The sequence below is a fragment of the Corticium candelabrum genome, chromosome 15 (assembly GCF_963422355.1).
Source record: "Corticium candelabrum chromosome 15, ooCorCand1.1, whole genome shotgun sequence".
Lineage (NCBI taxonomy): Eukaryota > Metazoa > Porifera > Homoscleromorpha > Homosclerophorida > Plakinidae > Corticium > Corticium candelabrum.
In genome coordinates, this window is record NC_085099.1 from 2,986,842 (window position 1) to 3,007,071 (window position 20,230).

A 20,230-nucleotide genomic window follows, 5' to 3' on the forward strand; every position below is an offset into this window, starting at 1 on the left:
ATTAGCAGTACAAAAAACTCCACTCCCCCGGCTGCTACCCTGTTGTTCTCTTGCTTATTTAGTTCTACACCAGCTAGCTAGTCGACTGAAACTTTTAATTAATTAAATCCTCGCTCCTGTGTTGTGTGTGTGTTGTTGACATAGCAACGTGCGTGATTGCCGCTCTCGCGTGCTAAAATACCGGTACGAGTCTAGAAGACCTTGATATCCCTAGCCGATTTACAAGACTGGCTGTGCTACTAGGAAAATGTGGAAGTCATTTTCGTAAGTCTGAAGTAAGCGTGGAGACTGACAGGTGTGCGCATGCGCAGTTGTACAGCGCAATGTTACCACAATCTAGAGCCCTGTCCACAGAATGGATCGCGATTCTGCTGATCGCGATCCGATCGCAGGATGGCGAGCGTCCACACTGCACTTTGAAAACGCTACCTTCTACTCATTTTCGATATCACGTGACTGATGACGGATGTGCACGTGTGGCTTCTTTGCTTGTGGAAAGCGTTGATACAGCGACAGCGAGAACAAAGACGAGAGAGGAGTGTTAGATGTTCCGACTACACTCGTAGCGTACGTAGAGGTAACTCCACTATTTCTAATTGGATTCAACCAATCGCGATCGGATCGCGACCTCGCAATGTGGATGGGATTTATCGCGATCCAGTTGCCAGTGTGGACAGTCCTTACGCCTACTACCAAATCCAAGATAATCTTCTTCAGGCGCGCAAGAGGGCCTGGGTACGAGGCTACTATGACTCATTAGCCCCAAACGCAGTAGTGGATTGCAGCCCCGGATGCGCTTCCATCACCACACTGCGTCTGGGGCGAGGCTAACGACGTCTCGTATATGTCCTACGCATTCTCGATATGACTGTTGTAAAGCCATAGAGAAAAAACGCGAGCAGCTTGGCTTCTGTCCATTGTAAACGTGAGCTAACGCGAGCTACGTCAAGCTCAAGCAACGAACGCACGTTAATGGCACGCATCGGCTTCCTTCTACAGTGTGTCGCGGGCTGGAATACTGAGCTGGCGCGGCTCGGGTCGGGTCAGCTCGGCTCGCTATGAGGTACAGTGTAGAAACTAGGTATGTGTACTGTACTACGCATGTGTACTACGCATGTGTACACATTACTCAAGGTTACCGACAAGCGGACCTATTTGACAGGCCGGACCTAATCCGCTGCTACACCGGTACGTACACAGGAGGTACACAGTTCGTTTACTATGGGGCGGATGAAGAGCTTCTCCATCACATACGCCAACAATCAGTACGTTTACTACCCAGGACAGGTTGTCGCCGGACAGGCAGTGCTCGAAATCACCGACGAAGTGACTGCACGTGGTTTGCGCATCACTCTGCGCGGCGAGGCCTACGTCCATTGGACAGAACAACACGGATCAGGACAGCATAGTCACACTGTAAGCTACACAGACCGTGAAACGTACGTCAATCAATGTGTTACCGTCTGGGGAAAAGAGGAAGGAGATCGAGAAGGAGAGAATCCAACACTCTATCCGGGAATTCATACGTTTCCTTTCTCTTTCCAGGTGCCTCACGCTGTTCCGTCATCCTTGGAGCCGAAAGGACCGTTCCGAGCCCACATTCGGTATTGGGTAACAGCTAACGTCGACAGACCGTGGAAGTTTGATTACAAATGCAAGCAACCGTTTACTGTTATTGCTCGTATTGATATCAATGACCCCGTATTTCTAACTCCCATGAGGAGTGACAACGAAAAGCATCTGTGCTGTCTGTGCTGCAAATCTGGTCCCTTGAATCTCGAGGCTAGTATCGACCGGGCAGGTTACTGTCCCGGTGAATCGGTTACCATATCGGCTACCGCTCGTAACATGACCAGTCGATCAATGCGAGGCATGCGAGGACGGCTGATTTCTATTACAACCGTCACTGCTCGAGGACATCGCAGGACTGGCACAACAACAATATGTGAAATAATGGGCGAGGAATTGCGCGGAGGAGCATTTGACCAATGGGGAAGAAGATCATTGGCTATCCCTCCTGCTCCACCATCTGTCAAATCATGCAGAATCATAGACCATTCCTACTACGTTCAGATAGCTGTGGTAGTGCCAAGAGGGATCAATCTCAAAATCCTTTTTCCTGTTGTAATCGGCACTGTTCCACTACGTGAAGACGAGGCTGAAGCCATTCAGTCACAGCCTCAATTCATCGACAACAGAAGCCTCGGCGTACGCGGGGTACCTCAAGCCATTGCCATGCCACATGAGCCAGTGGTTGTACCGTCGGCTCCTCCGTGCTATGCAGAAGCAGTAGACGAGCCATCGGTCAATATTGGAGAGAGCGATGACAAGTACACGTACGGTAACCTTCAGTACCTACCTCGGTATCCATACATTCCAACCTATTCTCAGACAAATCAACCTTGGGAACCAGGGCCACCCGGACCTCCACCAGGGGAGTATCCTATGCAGCCAATGGGAGGACAATACTTTGGACCGCCAACCCACTAACTGAATACAATAGTAATGTTTCTGTATGCGCAGTAACTGTTGTGTTTGCACTATTTCTTAATCTGTGGTGGCAGTTGAACACATTGCTACTGATAGAGTAATAGCCTTGCAATTTTTGGTAACTTGCTCACAGGCATGGCACACAGCATGGCATATGGCACGGCACATAGCTGTTGCATGCGAGATGTGCCACAAAATTACTAATTTTAATATATGCAAAGCCATCTAATATGTGTGAGTAAGTGTATACAAATTGAACACAATTCATCACGTGACTATTTCTGCAGTAAATTAACCAGTTGAATTCAACTATAACCTCGGTACTCCAGACTGCTTTCTGCACGTGATGGGAGACCCGGAGTAGAAGGTAAATATGGCGTAACATCTAATCCACCGCCAACAGACAAACGGCCAATCAGCGCTCCTATTACGTGTAGATAATTGTTGACGTCAATACTTCTCATGAGTACATGTATAAATTTCTTTCTTCTCTCCTCCTATTTCTCCTCCCATCACGTGCAAACGCAGTAAAGTTAGCCTCGACCTCCCAGACCCGTGTAGCGCCGGGTCTGGGATGGTACGTGTACCGCCTCTTCTCAATATATTGCGGTTGGTCCTAGGACCACTTTTAGCGTTCAGTTTCATAAATGCACACCTTTCTAAGGCATTGCATATCTGCTGCCTACCAAAGACTACACTGTACACAAACGACGACTTGAAGTGCGCTCTTCACGCAAGCTCACGTCCCCACACGTCGTGGTTTGTATTCTGCGCCTGTCAACGGCAGTAACGACACCTAGTAGAGCCGTTTGTTCACGGGAGGTTGAAAGTGTTATACGGGAACCGGACACTGCAAGGCTCACGTGAGTCTGAGGTGCGCCATGAGTATTGTGAGACAGATCTTCATCAACTATGCGAACAACCAACAGGCCTACTATCCTGGCCAGACCGTCTCCGGTAACGTATTTCTTGAAATCGTTCAACCCTTGGCGCCGAAGCGAGTCAGTGTGGTGCTGCGCGGTCGTGCACACGTATACTGGACGGAAACCAGCGGCACTGGAGATGACAGACGAACACACACGTATTCCGACAATGAACAGTACTTCGACCATGCAATCGTCGTGTGGCCTAGTGCGCTAAGTGCAGACAGCCCTGCCATACTTCCACCGGGGATGCACTCGTTTTCGTTTACTTTCAGTCTTCCTCTCGGCATACCGTCTTCGTTTGAGTTGTCTACCTATAGCACGGCTTATATTAGATATTGGATCGTGGCAAACGTGGATTTGGGATCCTCTCAGTTCAAGTGCCAGAGACCTTTCACTGTCATTGAGTACATCGATGTGAATGAACACCGCCTGCTTGTTCCTATGCGCAGTGAAAATGAAAAGATGATTTGCTGTTTGTGCTGTGAATCGGGCCCATTGAGGTTACAGGCTAGTATTGACAGAGTCGGCTTTTGTCCCGGCGAAGCGGTCGTTGTATCTGCTACTGCTGAGAATATTACAAACCGAGTAATGCGTGGCATTCGGGTTTCATTGATTGCCGTAACCAGACGTACTGCTCATGGGGCATCGAGTATGATAAGCCGAACGGTATGTGAACTGATGGGAGAGGTGATCGCAGTTGGTGCGACCGACAGGTGGGAGAACCGAAGATTCCCGATCCCACCGGTGCCACCCTCGATCAAGACATGTCGCATCATTGATCAATCTTACTACATACAACTAAGTGTTGTTGTGCCAAACGGTTTCAATCTCAGTATGCATTTTCCAATAGTAATCGGTACCGTTCCACTACGTCAAGACATTCCACGACCTCTTCAACAGGTGATGCATGTCGAGAGCAGAACAGAGAATTGGCTTCAGCTTCCGGAATCATCAATCACTTCTCAGGTGTCTTCAACTGTTCCAGTCCACCCACCACCATATGCAGAAGCCACCGGGATCACAGTTGATATTAGAGACAATGATGATCGTAACGCTATGGGTGTTGTTCAGTACACACCTCTGTTACCATTCGTTTCTTCAGAAAGGCCTACTGCTAATGACCCATTCCATGTTGACGTTTCTTTGCAACCTCACAGCTTTGAGATGCCGGGTCCATTGCAATATGACCAGACGCTACCTGACTCTGCCCAACAAAATATCCCCGTACATGGTGAGAAGCAGCATCACTCAGATCCCTATGTCACACCCCAGGCAGAGCCGTTTGGCGATTCACACATCGTAGGGTCTGATGCTATACCTATGCAACTCATCGAACCACACTCTGTACAGGACATGCACGATAAAGCATAGATGGACACGTTTTTGAGTCGTCAGTGTGCTGCACTGCAAATAGGCGATTCAGCACTGCACTATAGTTCACCAAGAGAATTGTAGAAATCACTGGGTTTACCACTACTCCCTGCAGATAGGAGGATGTAATAGATTATAAAGGAGTCTAGCAACTATTTGTGTTTGAGTTTCAACTTTGAGTAATGAAAGAATTTCAGTTATGAAAAGTTGTATAATGGAATTTGAATGTAATGCAAGCTTACCTGTGTCCTTGACTGTAGTTCTTAGAATGACATAACATCATTCTAAGAACGTCTCTGTCATTGTGCACCTGTAATACAAGTTTGACAACCCTGAGGTCCTTGCAATTGGATATATATCTGAAACACCAATATATTAATTAAAAATTGTCTCCCTTGTCCAAAAATGTAGACGCACGCACACACACACACACACACACACACACACACACACACACACAATTTACATACATTCTGATGTGTATATATACAGTACAGTGTACATATACACAGAACCAGGCATCAGAGCCGTGTGGACACAGACTCTATTAAAAATTAGATGCATTTGTGGCTCGGAGTCCAGATATTGCCATGGCCGCGCTTTGTGGTATTCTGACCTTCCGTCATGACTGCGTTGGCACAATTCTATGTCGTCTACAAGAACAACCGGCGCTTTTACTTCCCAGGACAAGCTCTTTGTGGCCATCTTTATCTGGAAGTAGTCGAACCCCTGGCAGCGACGAAGATAGATGTTGTCGTTCGAGGGATGGCAAAAGTACGCTGGTCCGAACAAGCTGGCCAGAATCGAGTGAAATACAAAAACATGGAGACTCTAGTTGACGATACTGTCACAGTTTGGAGCAAAACAGAGAATACACCGCACCTCCAAGCTGGAGAGCATTCCTTTCCATTTAGTTTCAACTTGCCCGCTGGCCTGCCATCCTCATTTGAGCTGTTTGGAGTGGGAGTAACGTTTATTCGCTACTGGGTAATGGCTACTGTGGATTTAGACCCTACAGGTCGTGTCAAGTATAAACGGCCTTTCACTGTGATTCAGCACATCGACGTCAATGATCCTGTGCTTTCTATACCAATGCGCAGTGAAAACGACAAGACACTCTGTTGTCTCTGTTGCAAATCCGGGCCTCTGAGTTTGAGTGCCAGTATTGACAGGACGGGATACTGCCCTGGGGACACGATTCGGGTGTCTGCATTGGCTGAAAATTTGACTAGGAGAGTGATGACTGGCATTCGAGCGCAGTTGATCTCTTTTACAATACGGAAAGAAAATGGTTCTGCTACGCGAGCTGGTGATGGTGGTGTAAGAATATTATTGAGTGAAGTGATGGGTGACCCTATTGAGGTTGGTGCATCGGACAAGTGGGAGAATAGACCAATGACGATTCCGGCATGTTCACCGTCGATCGAGGGATGCAGCTTCATTAGACATTTGCACTATGTACAAGTGTGTGTGGTCGTAGCGAGAGGTTTGAATCTCAGGGTTCACTTTCCCATCATATTGGGCACAATTCCACTTTGCGAGACAGTGCAACATGTCGATCAGCATGCAATGTATGTTGACAACAAGGCAATAGGTGTGTTTGCTCTTCCACAGCCGATGTCTTTACCTGAAGCAACGTTTGTTCTTCCTGTAACTTGTCCACTGGTAGAGGCAGATGCAACTAGATTTACAGTTAATATTGCTGAAGATGACGATGATGGTACCATGGGTGACTTGAATTACTGTCCTGTAGTTCCTTATTCAAAAGCTAGGCCACTCAACAGGTGATGTTTTTAGTTGTTGTCTGATGAACTAGAAGAGACAAAAATTTTTTTATTAGAGTATTATAGAAGCCTTTAATGACTAGACATATACTGTAGTAATGGTGATAATTTTTGTTTATATGTACAGTACACACGTCACCCTACTATAAAAATAGCCTAGCGCGCGCAAACTAAACGTGCACGTGACTTGTCCACCATTATTGAAGTGCCCGTCACCCGTCACCAATGACGGCCATCAGGCTTAGAGGCTCTCCTGTCAACTTACTGATAGTTTGCTCGCAGTCTCCGGACTCCCAAGTCGTTGAGACAGTGCTTCAACATGAATCGGATGGCAAATTTCTCTTGCAGTCGGATGACATCAATCTTCGTTATTGCTCGAAATGGAGACCCAAATCAAAAGGCCACCCATTTCTGACCGTCGCTCTTGCCTCACAGAAAAGCTCAGACGTCCATTCGTGCAGTGAAAGGCTCACAGAATTGTCTAGTCGATATCAACCCGAGCTGCTTGTCATGCTAGGAAGATGTTCAAGTGTGGAGGTTGAACACAGTGTTGTGGAGCACGGCTGCGTATTTATTGCTAAAAAGGCGGCCATAAGTAGGGGAACAAAACACGGCGAGAAGTATGAAGTTGAGGCAGAGTATGCCGAAGTGAGTGGTAAAATGATGACTCTGATGAACGAATTTGTCCACAGAGAGAGTCCTGAATGGAGCAAGTTGGTGCCTTCAGATATGCAATGCCCTAGTCCTCGTTATGCGAGGGAAATTGTGCTGGACATTATTATAAGTGAACCAGATGGAATAACTAAGAAATCCGTTTTAGAGCGATGCCAGAAATTAAAGGGATTTTCTGGATTTGGGGCAATGTCGAACATGACGTGGGCATCAATTATCAAATGTCTAGTAAATGAAAAGGAATGGATCGAGGAGACGGGTGAGCATGGTGATGTCCTCAAAGCAACAAAACAGGGGCATAAATATAGTCGAAATGCACACGAAGGTATATTTCCCAAACGAGATAGCCCTTCGTTGATATTTGAAACGATCGGGACTGTCGACCACCCTAGTGTAATGACTCCAGCAGATACTGAAAATTTAAGAAGAAGGATGGGAGCAAACAGACTAATGGCTGTCGACAAGGATGCCTATCGTTTCATGAAAGAGGCTAAGACTTTATTTCCTGAAGCTCATTATGTTGTGATCAAGGGCGTCACGGATCACTACACGGAGGAACAACCAATAAATTGCTATGAGAAGTTTGTTGTAGCTTCTTCAGCTGCGTTTTTGAAATACTTCATCTCCAACGTTCATCAGCTCCTTTTCAGTAAGCAGTAAACATACACTAATGGTCATGTATAGTACATTATTACTTAATAATCACATAGAATACTCTAATAGCTGTATTTGGTTAGAAAACATTGTGACCAGCCCTGTCGGGGAACTTAGGATAGATTTTTCAAACGACGCCAACATCAGTTGTCTGTTGATTGCAGTCAAGAACTATGCTAGTTCGAGAGCATTTGTCATAGGGCTTGAAATGGGCTTTTCACTGGATGAGGTATCATGTCTGCTACATGCCACTGTTGAGCCTCAAGATCACATTTCCATTTTGTTCGAAACAAAAGCTAAAGATGGTCGAAGAGAGGCTGCTGTGAAGTTACTGACAGCTTGTAGGCAGGTGGATGAACGTATCTACCAATCTGTGGTGAAACAGTTACTGACTGTCAGACACCACTGACCAGTGACGATTATTGTCAATTTCTACCTGAAATGTATTGCAAATAGATGTAATGGCTGGCCTGATTGTGCATCTGAGATGATGACACAATCACAGAATGCTAGTATTTTATGCCAGATATACTACTAGAAACTGTTGATGTCAACATCTTATACAAATAAGTTTGTAGTCGTGCAATGATCATTTGGAATAGAAAAACAAGTTGCTATTTACTTAAAAAGATGGATCAGTGTTCTCAACCATCACACACACACACACACACACACACACACACACACACACACACACACACACACACACACACAGGCAGACAGACGACAGCCAGACAGACAGACAGACAGACAGACACACACACACACACACACACACACACACACACACACACACACACAGCAAAATGACAAATGGACAAGGAGCTCCCGTTAGATGCGGTCATACCCCTGGTTCTTGTGCATTACGCAGGAGCTTGAAGTCCCACCTGACCAAAGTGGCTGATAGACTTTGTCGCAGTTGACACACCACACAAACACACACACACACACACACACACACACACACACACACACACACACACACACCATATGCTTCAGCTTTCACGGTTTATCGCAAAAACAATATAACAAATACTAGCTGTCCTTGATTATTGAAAATGCCTTTTAAATCTCCATTTCTATACAGCTTCAAAACCAGTACTACAATAGCAGCAAAAATCCAGTCACATAAAAAAGCAAAGCAGTTGAGCCGAGACTCAGAACTACGGAAGATGGCTCTACAGTCACTATAGAAAAGGTTTGAACATTACACAGCACTGAACCAATGCACGGATTGGCAACTACGTTGTCCAGCAGTCTAATTTCCCACCTCCCTCCTAATTTCATCTACAATAACTTGGAAGTTGCCACCTGAGATCGTCTTGCATGCCATCAACAGTTGACGTGCAGCCCTTGCTGTACCAACACGACTAACATTAGCTCCAAAAATTACCCTGACTTGATCACAGGGTTCGACTACGTGATGAACAAGGCCTTTGATATGATCTTGTGTGAGACCCATCGCCATACCAATGACTTGAGCCCTAGTGGCAGCATGGCTTTGTACTGCCCTTAAAGTGGCATCGACGACATCTCGGCGTGAAAAATCAAAATCAGAAATTGAGATTTGACTGTCAGAAGGAACAACAGGTGAAGTTTCTAAACAAACCATAGTCTTAATTAGTTGCTATTAAGTTTGCCACAATAACAGCATTATTAGTCTAAAACATAAATTATTGATGTTGTTTCCTTGTGGCCGGAACTCTCCACATGAGAAGGTTACCAAACTTCTGCTATTACAAAACTAGCATATTAAATTGCTTGAGTGCATTCAATTAAGTCACATAAAAGTACAAATTATGAAGATTTGCCCTACTAATGTCTGCACCAATCCAATTACCATACTCGCTTGATTATTATCCCACCCCAATGGTTGGCCAGAGTCAAAGGTCACATGTGGGATGGGGTCTCTCTCTAAAACTGACACCTAAAGTTGTTAATTGGCAGAAGTGATTGGCTTATTTCAAACACCATGTTGCTATACTAGTAGAGCTTGAACCACCGCTACTGATAGTTATCAAAATCTTCAAACATGTGATCGACAGGGATGTGCAAGTTGAAGAATGTCGACATTTCCACAGGCACGAATCTAGCAAACAGTCACTGTGGAAAGCACCATCGCCATTAATTAAAGAAGAAGTCTCACCAAAATCAACCATCTCTCAGATAAAAGTGGTCACTTCATGACACAACCCTTTGCAACTGTTTACTGCAGACTTTTACCGCAACGGAGAGTCTGAGCAACTCGTGGCCCATTCTCTGCTTCTGTGGCTGATTGGACCATAAGCTTTCTGCAGGAAGATATTGGGTCTTGTATCTTTCTTTCAGCAAGTTATAGTATTTGTTGAGATTTTCCTTTAAGGGACTAAGAGGTGTGAAACCTTAGAGGCTTAGCCAAAGTTGGGGCTGGGGGCTTACTTGAGCCCTAGGATAATAATCAAGTACGGCATGGCAGACGTCACCCAAAACACCAAAGTTTAGAAAGATAGAAAGTCGTTAATGCTTCTCGATTACCAAAACTTTTTGGTTTAATCACAATCCAAGTTAATGATTAATTAATTAATTAAATCACTTGACTGAACATCTACACAATACAATAATAACAGAATGTCACTCACTGAAAAGATTACTCTGACGCTTTGTTACCAGAGAGCGCAGAAACGCAGCTGCCGTACATGCTGCATACGTTTCAAACACTGCAGGTTGACCGTGCATGCCTGGACAATACTCTGACATCCCTTTTACCACCAGACATCGAGATCCTTTCAATATGCTTGGACACAATTTCATGAACTGATACGATTCTTGATCAACAGCAACCAAAGTTTTTGTAGCCATTCGTCTTCTCAATTCATTGATTTCGGATGCAAGATTCTCCAGCTGCCAGTCCATGCTCCCTATTGTACAAAGAGACACTCCGACTTGATCTTTGCGCGGAAAGTGATCTGCTGCATTATAATACTTGACAGCTCTCTTCGTATTTTTCAAAATGCACAATTCGTCGTCAATTACCTCAATCCAAGGAACACTATCATTCATCATAGTTCTGATTATGTATCCCCACTTTGCACTATCCATTGCACTAAATCTTTTCACCGTCTGTTGAAGCCGCTGAACCTTTCCTAAAACATCCCTCTTAGCCAATCCGCGTGAATCACTTAACATCTCGATGACTATTTCACGCGCGTACCGAGGACTGGGACAGCAACGATGATCAGGAATCACATCAAGCCAACCGTTTACCCCATCTATCTCTGTAGTAATGAAAGGATCGATGAGCTTGACTAATTCAGACTCTAACTCTGCGTACTCGGCATCCGCTCTGAACTCGGTTGACTGGAGGCCTGTTGACTGGAGGCCTGCCATCAGAGTGGCCTTCCGCACCACCAGCACGCTTGCGTGTTGCAGTCGACTGTCGGCATCTTCCAGACCGGTGCACGTCCCAGCCATGACGGCGAGATCGGCCGAGTAGTGAGACGCCAACTCGGACAAGCGCGAAGAGCATTCCGTTCCTCCGGATTTCGTCTGCGACGCGAACAGTACGCTGATTTCGTTCGCATCGCGATTCGACTTCCACTTCTGACAGATGCGAGCACCGACTTGAAGACGTCGGGGGTCGAGGACAAATTTGCTGCCGGTGTCGTGTTCGAATACGTCTATGGCGGCTTGCAAATCAGATTCGCGAGGAAACAGACACAGCAAGTTCACATGCTCGAGGTCTGAAGACGCCATACACTAGAATGGTGGGCGACCCTGGCTCGAGTGTCCAGTTTGCGTGCGCTAAACGCAACGGGGGTCACGCACCACCACGCCCACAACAGTGTAGTTTGATATGACAAGTAGGAAAATTTGCCGCATGAACAATTAGTCTATACAATAATATGTCTACGTTTTATCCGTCCGTCGATCGGTCTGTGCGCTAATTGTAAAGTTTAGGTTGGAGCACGCAGTACGTGTCTGGATCACCCACAGCCTTCTAATTAATTCTTCTTGGAAAAACTATGAGTGTATCACTAGTAGGGTAATACACAAAAAAAGATAGCAAAAAATTTACTCCACAAATTTTCTGAATTAATTAGAAGCAGTCAATGACAAAGCAAAAGCAGCAGAAAGCAGCACAACAGCATTACACAAACTGCACAAAGCAATTCAACGCTAGAGCCAAGTCGTCTCCACACCTATGATATACGTATGCTGGCTAATTAATTAACCTAATTAATTATCTGGCCAGTACACACCTATTATCAACGTATATATAACCAATTTCATTCAACACCGGTCACGTATGTGCAAATCAGCTGCAGCACTCTATCAAAGACGAAATAGACTCCACAAAACACAATTTGACATATCCATGCAACTTTAACTTAAACTTGTAACTTTGGGTTGAGTCCGCGAAACAATGAAGCACCTGCATGCGTTTGCTAGAAATTAGACAACTTACAAGGACAGGAAAGCAAAGAAGCAGAACTAAGGGGTTGGTGCTGATAGTCCATCAATTCCGCGGCGTTGTTGTGGACGGCAGAGAAACAGAGAGAATATGGTCCAGCTGAAGTGCCAATCATCTAAGGGACTTGCACCGGCGTAGAGTGGTCCTCAAGTTTGGAAAAAGCTGATTTATTACAGTGCAAAGCCACGCCCATTTCTACGTTTTACTTCTCTGCAGTATGAATGTCCGCCACTGCCAAAACAGTGTGATGGACAAAGCTAGGGAACATGGCGCTTTCTTCATCCCCCCCTCCTCCCCCGACGCTACGCCAGTGCTTTGAAGGGAGTATTAGAAGCGTACAATCACAATCCCTTTCCTAGATGGTCCCTTTCCCATACCATTCGAGTGAGTTAGAGGAACGCCTCTAGAGCTCAGTAGGGATCGCCAACGTATTGCGTTTGGTTTGTCCTTGGTTCCAGGTGTCGTGGTGGAAGCTTGCCAGTGTGCATGCCACTTGACTAAACCAGCAAATACTAGGCCCTTTCAAGTGTCCAGTTCCTACGTCAGTGTGGCAGTAATGACAGCATGGGACGCCATGATGACAGCCTTCACAAATATATGCATACTACGCTACTGGAACAAGCACTTAGAATAAGGGCACATCACAAAATTCTGCAACATTTTGTTACAGCAATATCATCACTCTTTTTTTACCCAAAAAAACCAAAAAAGCAGCTACCGTTAATAACAAAAAAAGACAAAAGCAACTTTAGAACAACAGCACTAAAAAGGTCATAAAACGACTTAAATGCTAGAGCCAACTCATCACAGCTAGTACAAACACGGCTAAGATCTAAAGATCTAATTCAGGCCTCGAGAATAAACCCAGCAGCATCCAAGTCACGACACGCCTTTAGAACTCTTTCGAGAGTTACCTTTCTGCCAACCTTTGTCACCTCTTCTGCAATAATAGCTGTCAGTTTGCTATCATTGTTGGGTAATTGTGCAGTAGTGTTTGCTATTTGGTTCCTGTTCCAGCCAAGTTTATCAGCAATTTCAAAATATCTGCCAGACACGTTTTGCACAATAAGCTTTTTCACATCGTCTGCACTCTTCTGTGCAACCAAACGTTTGACTAAATCAAAATATATCAAAGTTAAGAGTTGTCTAATAACTAAAATTAGAACATACTGTCGTCATCAGATACAGATGAAGAAGATGTCTGTGTCGATGTCCCACTGGCCTCAACACAAACTGGTGGGGGATCTATAGAATACATGGCCATATAGTCAAGGTAGGATACTAACCACTATCTGGCTAGCCAAATCACTACACGTACTGACTGTTACGACATTGTCTAAAGCAGAAAATTAAGTTTAAATAATTTAAAATTTCATTTAGATGTCCATATTAATTAGTCAATCAGTTTGTTGTAACACTGTACTATCAAAAAGTGAAACAAAATTTTAAATAACATTACACCAGCTGCATACATATATGTTAATACCACTACCCTATCATTAAACATAAAACTAACAATACGATATTACTTATATAGTATAGTAACAATATATTTGTATTAACATACATAAATTGCAGAGCTGCCTGTGCTAATTAGTACACAGTCTACTCTAATTTTACCTCATTTAGAATATCCTAATGGTAGAAAATAGCATCAGACTACTCACTGTATCCTACCAATACAACAATATCTTTACTATTCCAACCACTCTTAATTATAGTCAACATTCAGATGTGTGATAACCAATTAGAATATTGTGCTAAAAGTAATTACCAAAATGATGTTGTTTGACTGTCATCATATGCCTTAGAAAGGCAGCAGACGTGCTGCCAGCATACACCTGAAAGTAGTCTCCTCTGCTTTCACTAGAGCCATAGTCAGCGATGCCTTTCATGACAATTGCTTTCCCCGGTACTCCCTGTCTCGCAAAGATCTCAATGGCTTGTTCCATAAACATGTGAGCCTCCATGTCTACTGCCTTAACTTTTCTGTCACCTACGCGTTCTTTTATAGCCTTCAACTCTGCCTTCAGGTTCAAATTGACGTGTGGTATAGAGACCATGCAATCAGTGATAGCTTTGATCTTATCTTCACGTGGAAACGGATATTCATCTGCTGAATACTTTTCTCCTTCATCAGTGGCAATGTAGTTAGATTTTACTGTTCGAGACACCCAAGGAGATTTCTGTTGTAGCATCCTTTCTAGAACTCCATCATAGATCATTGCAGAGTCATAGCCGTCCATTGTAGTCATTCCAGGTAATTTCATGTCTGTCAACTTGCCTAGTAGGTCCTTCTTGGTAACGCCGTCTTCTCCACTCTTGGACACAATGTCTAGGATAAGTTGTTGAAGATAACGAGGACTGGGGCGAATAGCATTTTCTGGAATGTACTTTAACCAGACACCGGGACCAGTAACCAATTCATTAACAGAGGCATGGATCCCTTTGTCAAGTCCGCAGTATTGTGCTCTTGGTTGGTAGGCGCCGCCTTCTGTGACTTTCCCACCGCTCTCTACTGTCGTTCTAGTAGCAACAAAAACACAGCCGTGCTCCACGTGACCGTATTTATTCTCATCTCCGGCACAAATGCCCGTCATCGCCAACACGTTAGCCGTGAAGTATTTGGCGAGTTTGGAGAGCAGCTTTTGACACTCAATTCCTCCCATCTCTGTTTGTGCGACCATGCCCACCTTCATCTCAGTAGAATTCCATTTCTCGCACATTCTCACGTTGAGCGTGCTGAGGCCTTCCACACGTAGGTATTTGTTTTCAAACTTGCTCCCAGTTCCATTTTCTAGGACTCCTTTCGTAGCCTGTAGCTCTGACTCCATAGCGCAGACAATGAATACGTTGAAATGATCTACAACACCCGTCATGATGTAGCGAAACACTGCAGATCGTTCGAGCAACTCGTCTAGCGACTCGGGGCTGCTTTTGGTTGAACTGCAATTTGCGTAGGAAGAGCATATTATTCATTCCGGTAGAGGTCATCGAAACCGTCCGCCTCCTAAGGTTCCCGTATAAACCTTCACACGTTGGAGGCAATAATTAGTTAATTAATTAATTTAAAAGGTGAGCTGTTTAATTAATAATTTGATACTGTGTATTGTACGCATCATTTCTAGCGCAAGAGACGCAAACAATTGCATGGGACACACAAGATCAAGTCACAGGTTAATAAATTAAATTATAAATCAATTTTGCCAAATTCTTTGCACCTATAGCAAAAAAGATGCATGAATACAAATTTGAAATTTGAAACCAAGTTAGCTAAACCATTACTGACAGCACAATATCAAGCTACCCTACAAATCACACAACAACATTGTCATCGAACTACACCATTATGTTGGGTGAATCATATCACCAGCTTAGTAGGGCAAGTCATCCCGAATACCGCCCAAGACATTCAAGTCTGCGCACACCAAGAGAACTCTGATGAGCGTCTGTCTCTTGCCATCAGATTTTTCTACTTCAGAGATGATGGCTTGAAGCCTAGCGCTTCCACTGGATTGATGATTGGTCAGTTGACTTATTTGGTCCGATTTTAAGCCAAGACCCAGTCCGATATCAAGGAAGGAGCCGGACACATTGTTTTTAATGACCTTAGTGACTTCCTCTATACCGTACTTGTCAATAAGTGCTGTGGACACATTCAAACAATTACAAACCTTAGAATTTTACTCGTGAAAATCAGTAAATACCCTCAAATTGAGGCACAGCTGCAGAACATCCTTGTGTCAACGTCCCACTGGGCTTAACACGAACAGCTGGCAGCGGATCTATAGAGTATAATACATGGCCATATAGTCAACGCAGGATACAAACAGTGTTACACACATTCAAGTTGACAAATTTGTAAACATACACACGTTCATATATTTCATAGTCTGTCAGCCAACCACTACACGTACTGATTGTTACGACATATTAATTAATCAATCAGTTTGTTGTAACAATGCACTATCAAAAAGTAAAACAAAATATTAAATAACATTACACCAAGCGCATACATGTATTTTAATAACACTACCCCATCATTAAAACATAAAACTAACAATATATATGATATTACTTATAGGATAGTATAGTAACAATATATTAGTACTAACATACTTAAGTTGCAAAGAGCTGCCAGTGCTAATCGGTACACAGTCTACTCTAATTTTACCTCATTTAGAATATCCTAATGGTAGAAAATAACATCAGACTACACACTGTATTCTATCAATACAACAATTTCTTTACTATTCCAACCACTCTTGCACCGACTAATTAACTAGCTATGCCCCAATCAGAAGCTCCACATGAACATGAAATGTCACAAGATGAACGAAACATGTGATCAACAGTTTTACACTACTCTAGACACCTACTATCTACAACCATAGCGTTCACTAACCTTGTTGTGGTTGTCCGCCTTGAGTTTTCATCATTGATATTCTTCATCAACTAATTATAGTCAACATTAAGATGTGTGATAACCAATTAGAATATTGTGCTAAAAGTAATTACCAAAAAGATGTTGTTTGACTGTCATCATATGCCTTAGAAAGGCAGCAGACGTGCTGGCAGCATACACCTGAAAGTAGTCTCCTCTGCTTTCACTAGATTCATAGTCAGCGATGCCTTTCATGACAATTGCTTTCCCCGGTACTCCCTGTCTCGCAAAGATGTCAATATGGCTTGTTCCATAAACATGTGAGCCTCCATGTCTACTGCCTTAACATCTCTGCTAGCTACGCGTTCTTTTATAGCCTTCAACTCTGCCTTCAGGTTCAAATTGACGTGTGGTATGGAGACCATGCAATCAGTGATAGCTTTGATCTTATCTTCACGTGGAAACGGATATTCATCTGCTGAATACTTTTCTCCTTCATCAGTGGCATTGTAGCTATATTTTACTGTTCGAGATACCCAAGGAGATTTCTGTTGTAGCATGCTGTCCAGAACTCCATCATAGATCATTGCAGAGTCATAGTCGCCCATTGTAGTCATTCCAGGTAATTTCATGTCTGTCAACTTGCCTAGTAGGTCCTTCTTGGTAATGCCGTTCTCTCCACTCTTGGACACAATGTCTAGGATAAGTTGTTGAAGATAACTAGGACTGGGGCGAATAGCATTTTCTGGAATGTACTCTAACCAGACACTGGGACCATTAACCAATTCATTAACAGAGGCATGGATCCCTCCGTCAAGTCCGCAGTATTGTGCTCTTGGTTGGTAGATGCCGCCTTCTGTGACTTTCCCACCGCTCTCTACTGTCGTTCGAGTAGCAACAAAAACACAGTCGTGCTCCACGTGACCGTATTTATTCTCATCTCCGGCACAAATGCCCGTCATCACCAACACGTTAGCCGTGAAGTATTTGGCGAGTTTGGAGAGCAGCTTTTGACACTCAATTCCTCCCATCTCTGTTTGTGCGGCCATGCCCACCTTCATCTCAGTAGAATTCCATCCTTCACACACTCTCACGTTGAGGCTGCTGAGATTCCTGGGATGTGTGTATTTGCGTTCGAACTTGCTGTTCGTTCCGTTTTCTAGAACTGCTTTGGCGGCCTGCAGCTCTGACTCCAAAGCGCAAACGATGAGAACGTTGAAATGATCTTGAATATCCGACATGACCGAAGATCGTTGAAGCAGCAGACTCTTTCACAGTGATAACGTGATTTGCAATTTGCACACAAAAGCATTACCATCCATTCCAACAAAGGTCATCGAAACTCACGAGATTCACTCACCTACGCCCACACTAAAAACTCTACGTATCTACGGTAGGCTAGAAACGGCTGCTATAGCTTCTACAAGGGGGCATCTCCATGCAGTATTGTAACATGCTGCTATATCTTTGTGTACACCACTGCTTACGAAAACGCTTATTATCTCGCCTACTCACTACGTACCTGCGCACTAGTCCACCCAAAGTTACACATGTCCCGTATACATGTCTACACACTACCTACTCTCTCTATAGACATCCCCTCCCCTCTGTCTAAGCGCCAGACATCTGTTTACTCATAGGTACTGGCCTGGGCACAAGGCACTACACACGTATAATCATTAAGGTACGCAGGTTCTTAAGGTACGCAGGTTCTTAACAAGGCATATCGATCGAAAGGGGGTCAGAAGAGGACTGGAATGTCACATGTACAGAGGGACTCGCTTTGTCAAAGGCTCACCGGATTCGAAGAAGCGGATGTCAAGATGAAACGCTTACAGTTACGCTCTAGGAAGAGAGCCACGGAGTCACATGCAGAACAGATTAGTTGGTTCGATGTCCTGGCTAGCCTCGAACTTCCAGACCAGAGAGCGCGCGAACTATAGTCTGGATACCAAAATGATTTCGGAAATAGCCTTCTAAGCCAATCAGCTCCTTACAACCGAAATGTCGGTTGTAAATTCTGATTGGTTTAGCAGTAATCAAAATAATTGGTTATGTGCTACTGCTTGTCTAGTTACCATGTCTGTTACTAAATTGTCTGTGTGGTTCTTGTTTGTTGTTACTCCAGAGAGTTCTGTCAGCAATGTCCTGCTGATGCTGGACGGGTAGAAAAGGACTTCAAATGTCGTCTAGCTACAGCAGTAGGTTGCACTCGAATCTTTTTCTTTTGATTTCTGACTCCCGCCTCTTTACCAAATATGAGTAGAGCAGAAAGCAGTCGCTGCTGTGTACCAGGCGAATGGATTCCTTTGCCTCGTAGTTTCCAATAATTGGAACAAAACCTTTCTACTGCAGCTATGAAGCTGTCTGTGACATGACTTTCATGCAGCCCTAGCTTCCTTGATATCTCTAGTGACCCGTACGTAGTACAATGACGTCCCTTGACTTTTCATAGCTTCCTCTGTTAATTGCTTGTTCTTGATCTCTTTGAAATGTATTGCTAAAATCAATGTTGTCGTCAGCTGCAATTGCCACTTCAGTTGTATCACAAGAACAAGGGGCAATTTTTTCAAAGGAACTTTTGATATCTTCATCAGACCAATTCACACTGATGGAAAGAGACTTTAGATGTTCTTCTTCTGCTCTTTGGTGGACACTACTGTAAAAGGAAATGGGTTGGCAGCGTAAACGTTGTCCTAATGCCACTGCTGCAAAAAGCTGACGGCCTTGAGGCGAATACGTTGGGATATAGTATTGACACTGCTCTTGCGATACCTCATTGCTGCTGCCAATTGGTGTTTGCAAGGCTAGTTGACTTGCATTCCGATGGGACAGGCCGGTGCACTCACCCAGTTGTAAGTCTACTATCCACGTTGTATTCTTATCTGACTGACACACAACAGTGTAAACGTCTGGGGCATCTGTTGCGACAATGTCGTCAGATGGAATGGTGTGTGCTTTCACTCCTAGCTGTCACAGTAAATCTTGTAGAGACAAAATGATCTAATCTGTTTGCGGCAACAGATATTAAACGTCGCTGGTAATACAGTTCGAGAGTCTGTGTGAGAAGATGAACATTTGTATTGCATTCCAAGCTTTATTCCTTTGGAAAAGGATGTCTTTTATGATGCGTATGCTAGCCTCTGAATAATTGTTAGTATAGTTGCCTCATGTGGGAAAGTTCTTTCGGAAACACACAGCCCATTCTTTCCTCCGTTGCCAGTAATCACCTAGTCTCTTTTTGAATGTCTGAAAAGGACTTTTGTCTACTTCACGTTTGATTTCAGTCAATGCTTGCTCACTTGGGGCATAAACAAGTCGTTTTGTTAGTGCCATACAGGTAATTCTGTCTGTGCCACAGATACCAGAATTTGAGCTCCAAAGCCATCTCCATGTACTTTGTAAAAAATAAAAGACACATAGGTGTAATTCCGCTTGAGGCCATGTGCTCTTTAGAGCAATCCGTTCGCTTGCACAGTCATCTGTCAATAGTGTTAGT

The 20,230-nt window shown here is 44.1% G+C and overlaps 7 protein-coding genes across 7 annotated transcripts; 4 read left to right on the top strand and 3 right to left on the bottom strand.

Annotated features, from left to right (window-relative positions):
* Positions 1 to 1,127: 1,127 nt before the first annotated feature.
* On the top strand, positions 1,128 to 2,758 carry LOC134190952 (arrestin domain-containing protein 3-like). The gene has a single exon (XM_062659506.1). The coding sequence runs from the start codon at positions 1,222 to 1,224 to the stop codon at positions 2,488 to 2,490; it is 1,269 nt and encodes a 422-aa protein (XP_062515490.1). The 5' UTR covers positions 1,128 to 1,221; the 3' UTR covers positions 2,491 to 2,758.
* A 601-nt stretch (positions 2,759 to 3,359) lies between these two features.
* Positions 3,360 to 4,984, top strand: LOC134191101 (arrestin domain-containing protein 3-like). Its single transcript, XM_062659667.1, has one exon. It carries the CDS (start codon positions 3,372 to 3,374, stop codon positions 4,785 to 4,787), a length of 1,416 nt encoding a protein of 471 aa, XP_062515651.1. The 5' UTR covers positions 3,360 to 3,371; the 3' UTR covers positions 4,788 to 4,984.
* Positions 4,985 to 5,254: 270 nt separating this feature from the next.
* On the top strand, positions 5,255 to 6,679 carry LOC134191394 (arrestin domain-containing protein 3-like). Its single transcript, XM_062660005.1, has one exon. The coding sequence runs from the start codon at positions 5,412 to 5,414 to the stop codon at positions 6,573 to 6,575; it is 1,164 nt and encodes a 387-aa protein (XP_062515989.1). The 5' UTR covers positions 5,255 to 5,411; the 3' UTR covers positions 6,576 to 6,679.
* A 37-nt stretch (positions 6,680 to 6,716) lies between these two features.
* On the top strand, positions 6,717 to 8,553 carry LOC134191393 (uncharacterized). Its single transcript, XM_062660004.1, has 2 exons — positions 6,717 to 7,892; positions 7,981 to 8,553. Exons 1-2 carry the CDS (start codon positions 6,797 to 6,799, stop codon positions 8,304 to 8,306), a joined length of 1,422 nt encoding a protein of 473 aa, XP_062515988.1. The 5' UTR covers positions 6,717 to 6,796; the 3' UTR covers positions 8,307 to 8,553.
* A 377-nt stretch (positions 8,554 to 8,930) lies between these two features.
* LOC134191013 (uncharacterized) lies at positions 8,931 to 11,649 on the bottom strand. The gene is made up of 2 exons (XM_062659567.1): positions 10,516 to 11,649; positions 8,931 to 9,496 (listed from the first exon to the last, which is right to left on the bottom strand). The coding sequence occupies exons 1-2, from the start codon at positions 11,627 to 11,629 to the stop codon at positions 9,156 to 9,158; spliced, it is 1,455 nt and encodes a 484-aa protein (XP_062515551.1). The 5' UTR covers positions 11,630 to 11,649; the 3' UTR covers positions 8,931 to 9,155.
* A 1,358-nt stretch (positions 11,650 to 13,007) lies between these two features.
* Positions 13,008 to 15,322, bottom strand: LOC134190920 (uncharacterized). Its single transcript, XM_062659462.1, has 3 exons — positions 14,122 to 15,322; positions 13,518 to 13,592; positions 13,008 to 13,461 (listed from the first exon to the last, which is right to left on the bottom strand). Exons 1-3 carry the CDS (start codon positions 15,224 to 15,226, stop codon positions 13,193 to 13,195), a joined length of 1,449 nt encoding a protein of 482 aa, XP_062515446.1. The 5' UTR covers positions 15,227 to 15,322; the 3' UTR covers positions 13,008 to 13,192.
* Positions 15,323 to 15,522: 200 nt separating this feature from the next.
* LOC134191192 (uncharacterized) lies at positions 15,523 to 18,234 on the bottom strand. Its single transcript, XM_062659775.1, has 4 exons — positions 16,866 to 18,234; positions 16,753 to 16,802; positions 16,055 to 16,132; positions 15,523 to 15,993 (listed from the first exon to the last, which is right to left on the bottom strand). Exon 1 carries the CDS (start codon positions 17,970 to 17,972, stop codon positions 16,983 to 16,985), a length of 990 nt encoding a protein of 329 aa, XP_062515759.1. The 5' UTR covers positions 17,973 to 18,234; the 3' UTR covers positions 15,523 to 15,993; positions 16,055 to 16,132; positions 16,753 to 16,802; positions 16,866 to 16,982.
* Between the last annotated feature and the right edge of the window lie 1,996 nt (positions 18,235 to 20,230).

What these genes read in the sequence shown, in the direction of transcription:
- LOC134190952 (XM_062659506.1), top strand. Translation starts at nt 1,222, where the DNA reads ATGGGGCGGATGAAGAGCTTCTCCATCACATACGCCAACAATCAGTAC.
- LOC134191101 (XM_062659667.1), top strand. Translation starts at nt 3,372, where the DNA reads ATGAGTATTGTGAGACAGATCTTCATCAACTATGCGAACAACCAACAG.
- LOC134191394 (XM_062660005.1), top strand. Translation starts at nt 5,412, where the DNA reads ATGACTGCGTTGGCACAATTCTATGTCGTCTACAAGAACAACCGGCGC.
- LOC134191393 (XM_062660004.1), top strand. Translation starts at nt 6,797, where the DNA reads ATGACGGCCATCAGGCTTAGAGGCTCTCCTGTCAACTTACTGATAGTT. An exon ending in CGTTCATCAGCTCCTTTTCA is followed by an intron (nt 7,893 to 7,980) that starts GTAAGCAGTAAA and finishes GTATTTGGTTAG; the next exon opens with AAAACATTGTGACCAGCCCT.
- LOC134191013 (XM_062659567.1), bottom strand. Translation starts at nt 11,629, where the DNA reads ATGGCGTCTTCAGACCTCGAGCATGTGAACTTGCTGTGTCTGTTTCCT. An exon ending in GCGTCAGAGTAATCTTTTCA is followed by an intron (nt 9,497 to 10,515) that starts GTGAGTGACATT and finishes TGGTTTGTTTAG; the next exon opens with AAACTTCACCTGTTGTTCCT.
- LOC134190920 (XM_062659462.1), bottom strand. Translation starts at nt 15,226, where the DNA reads ATGACGGGTGTTGTAGATCATTTCAACGTATTCATTGTCTGCGCTATG. An exon ending in AGTCAAACAACATCATTTTG is followed by an intron (nt 13,593 to 14,121) that starts GTAATTACTTTT and finishes TGTATTCTATAG; the next exon opens with ATCCCCCACCAGTTTGTGTT. An exon ending in ATCTGTATCTGATGACGACA is followed by an intron (nt 13,462 to 13,517) that starts GTATGTTCTAAT and finishes ATTTTGATTTAG; the next exon opens with TCAAACGTTTGGTTGCACAG.
- LOC134191192 (XM_062659775.1), bottom strand. Translation starts at nt 17,972, where the DNA reads ATGTCGGATATTCAAGATCATTTCAACGTTCTCATCGTTTGCGCTTTG.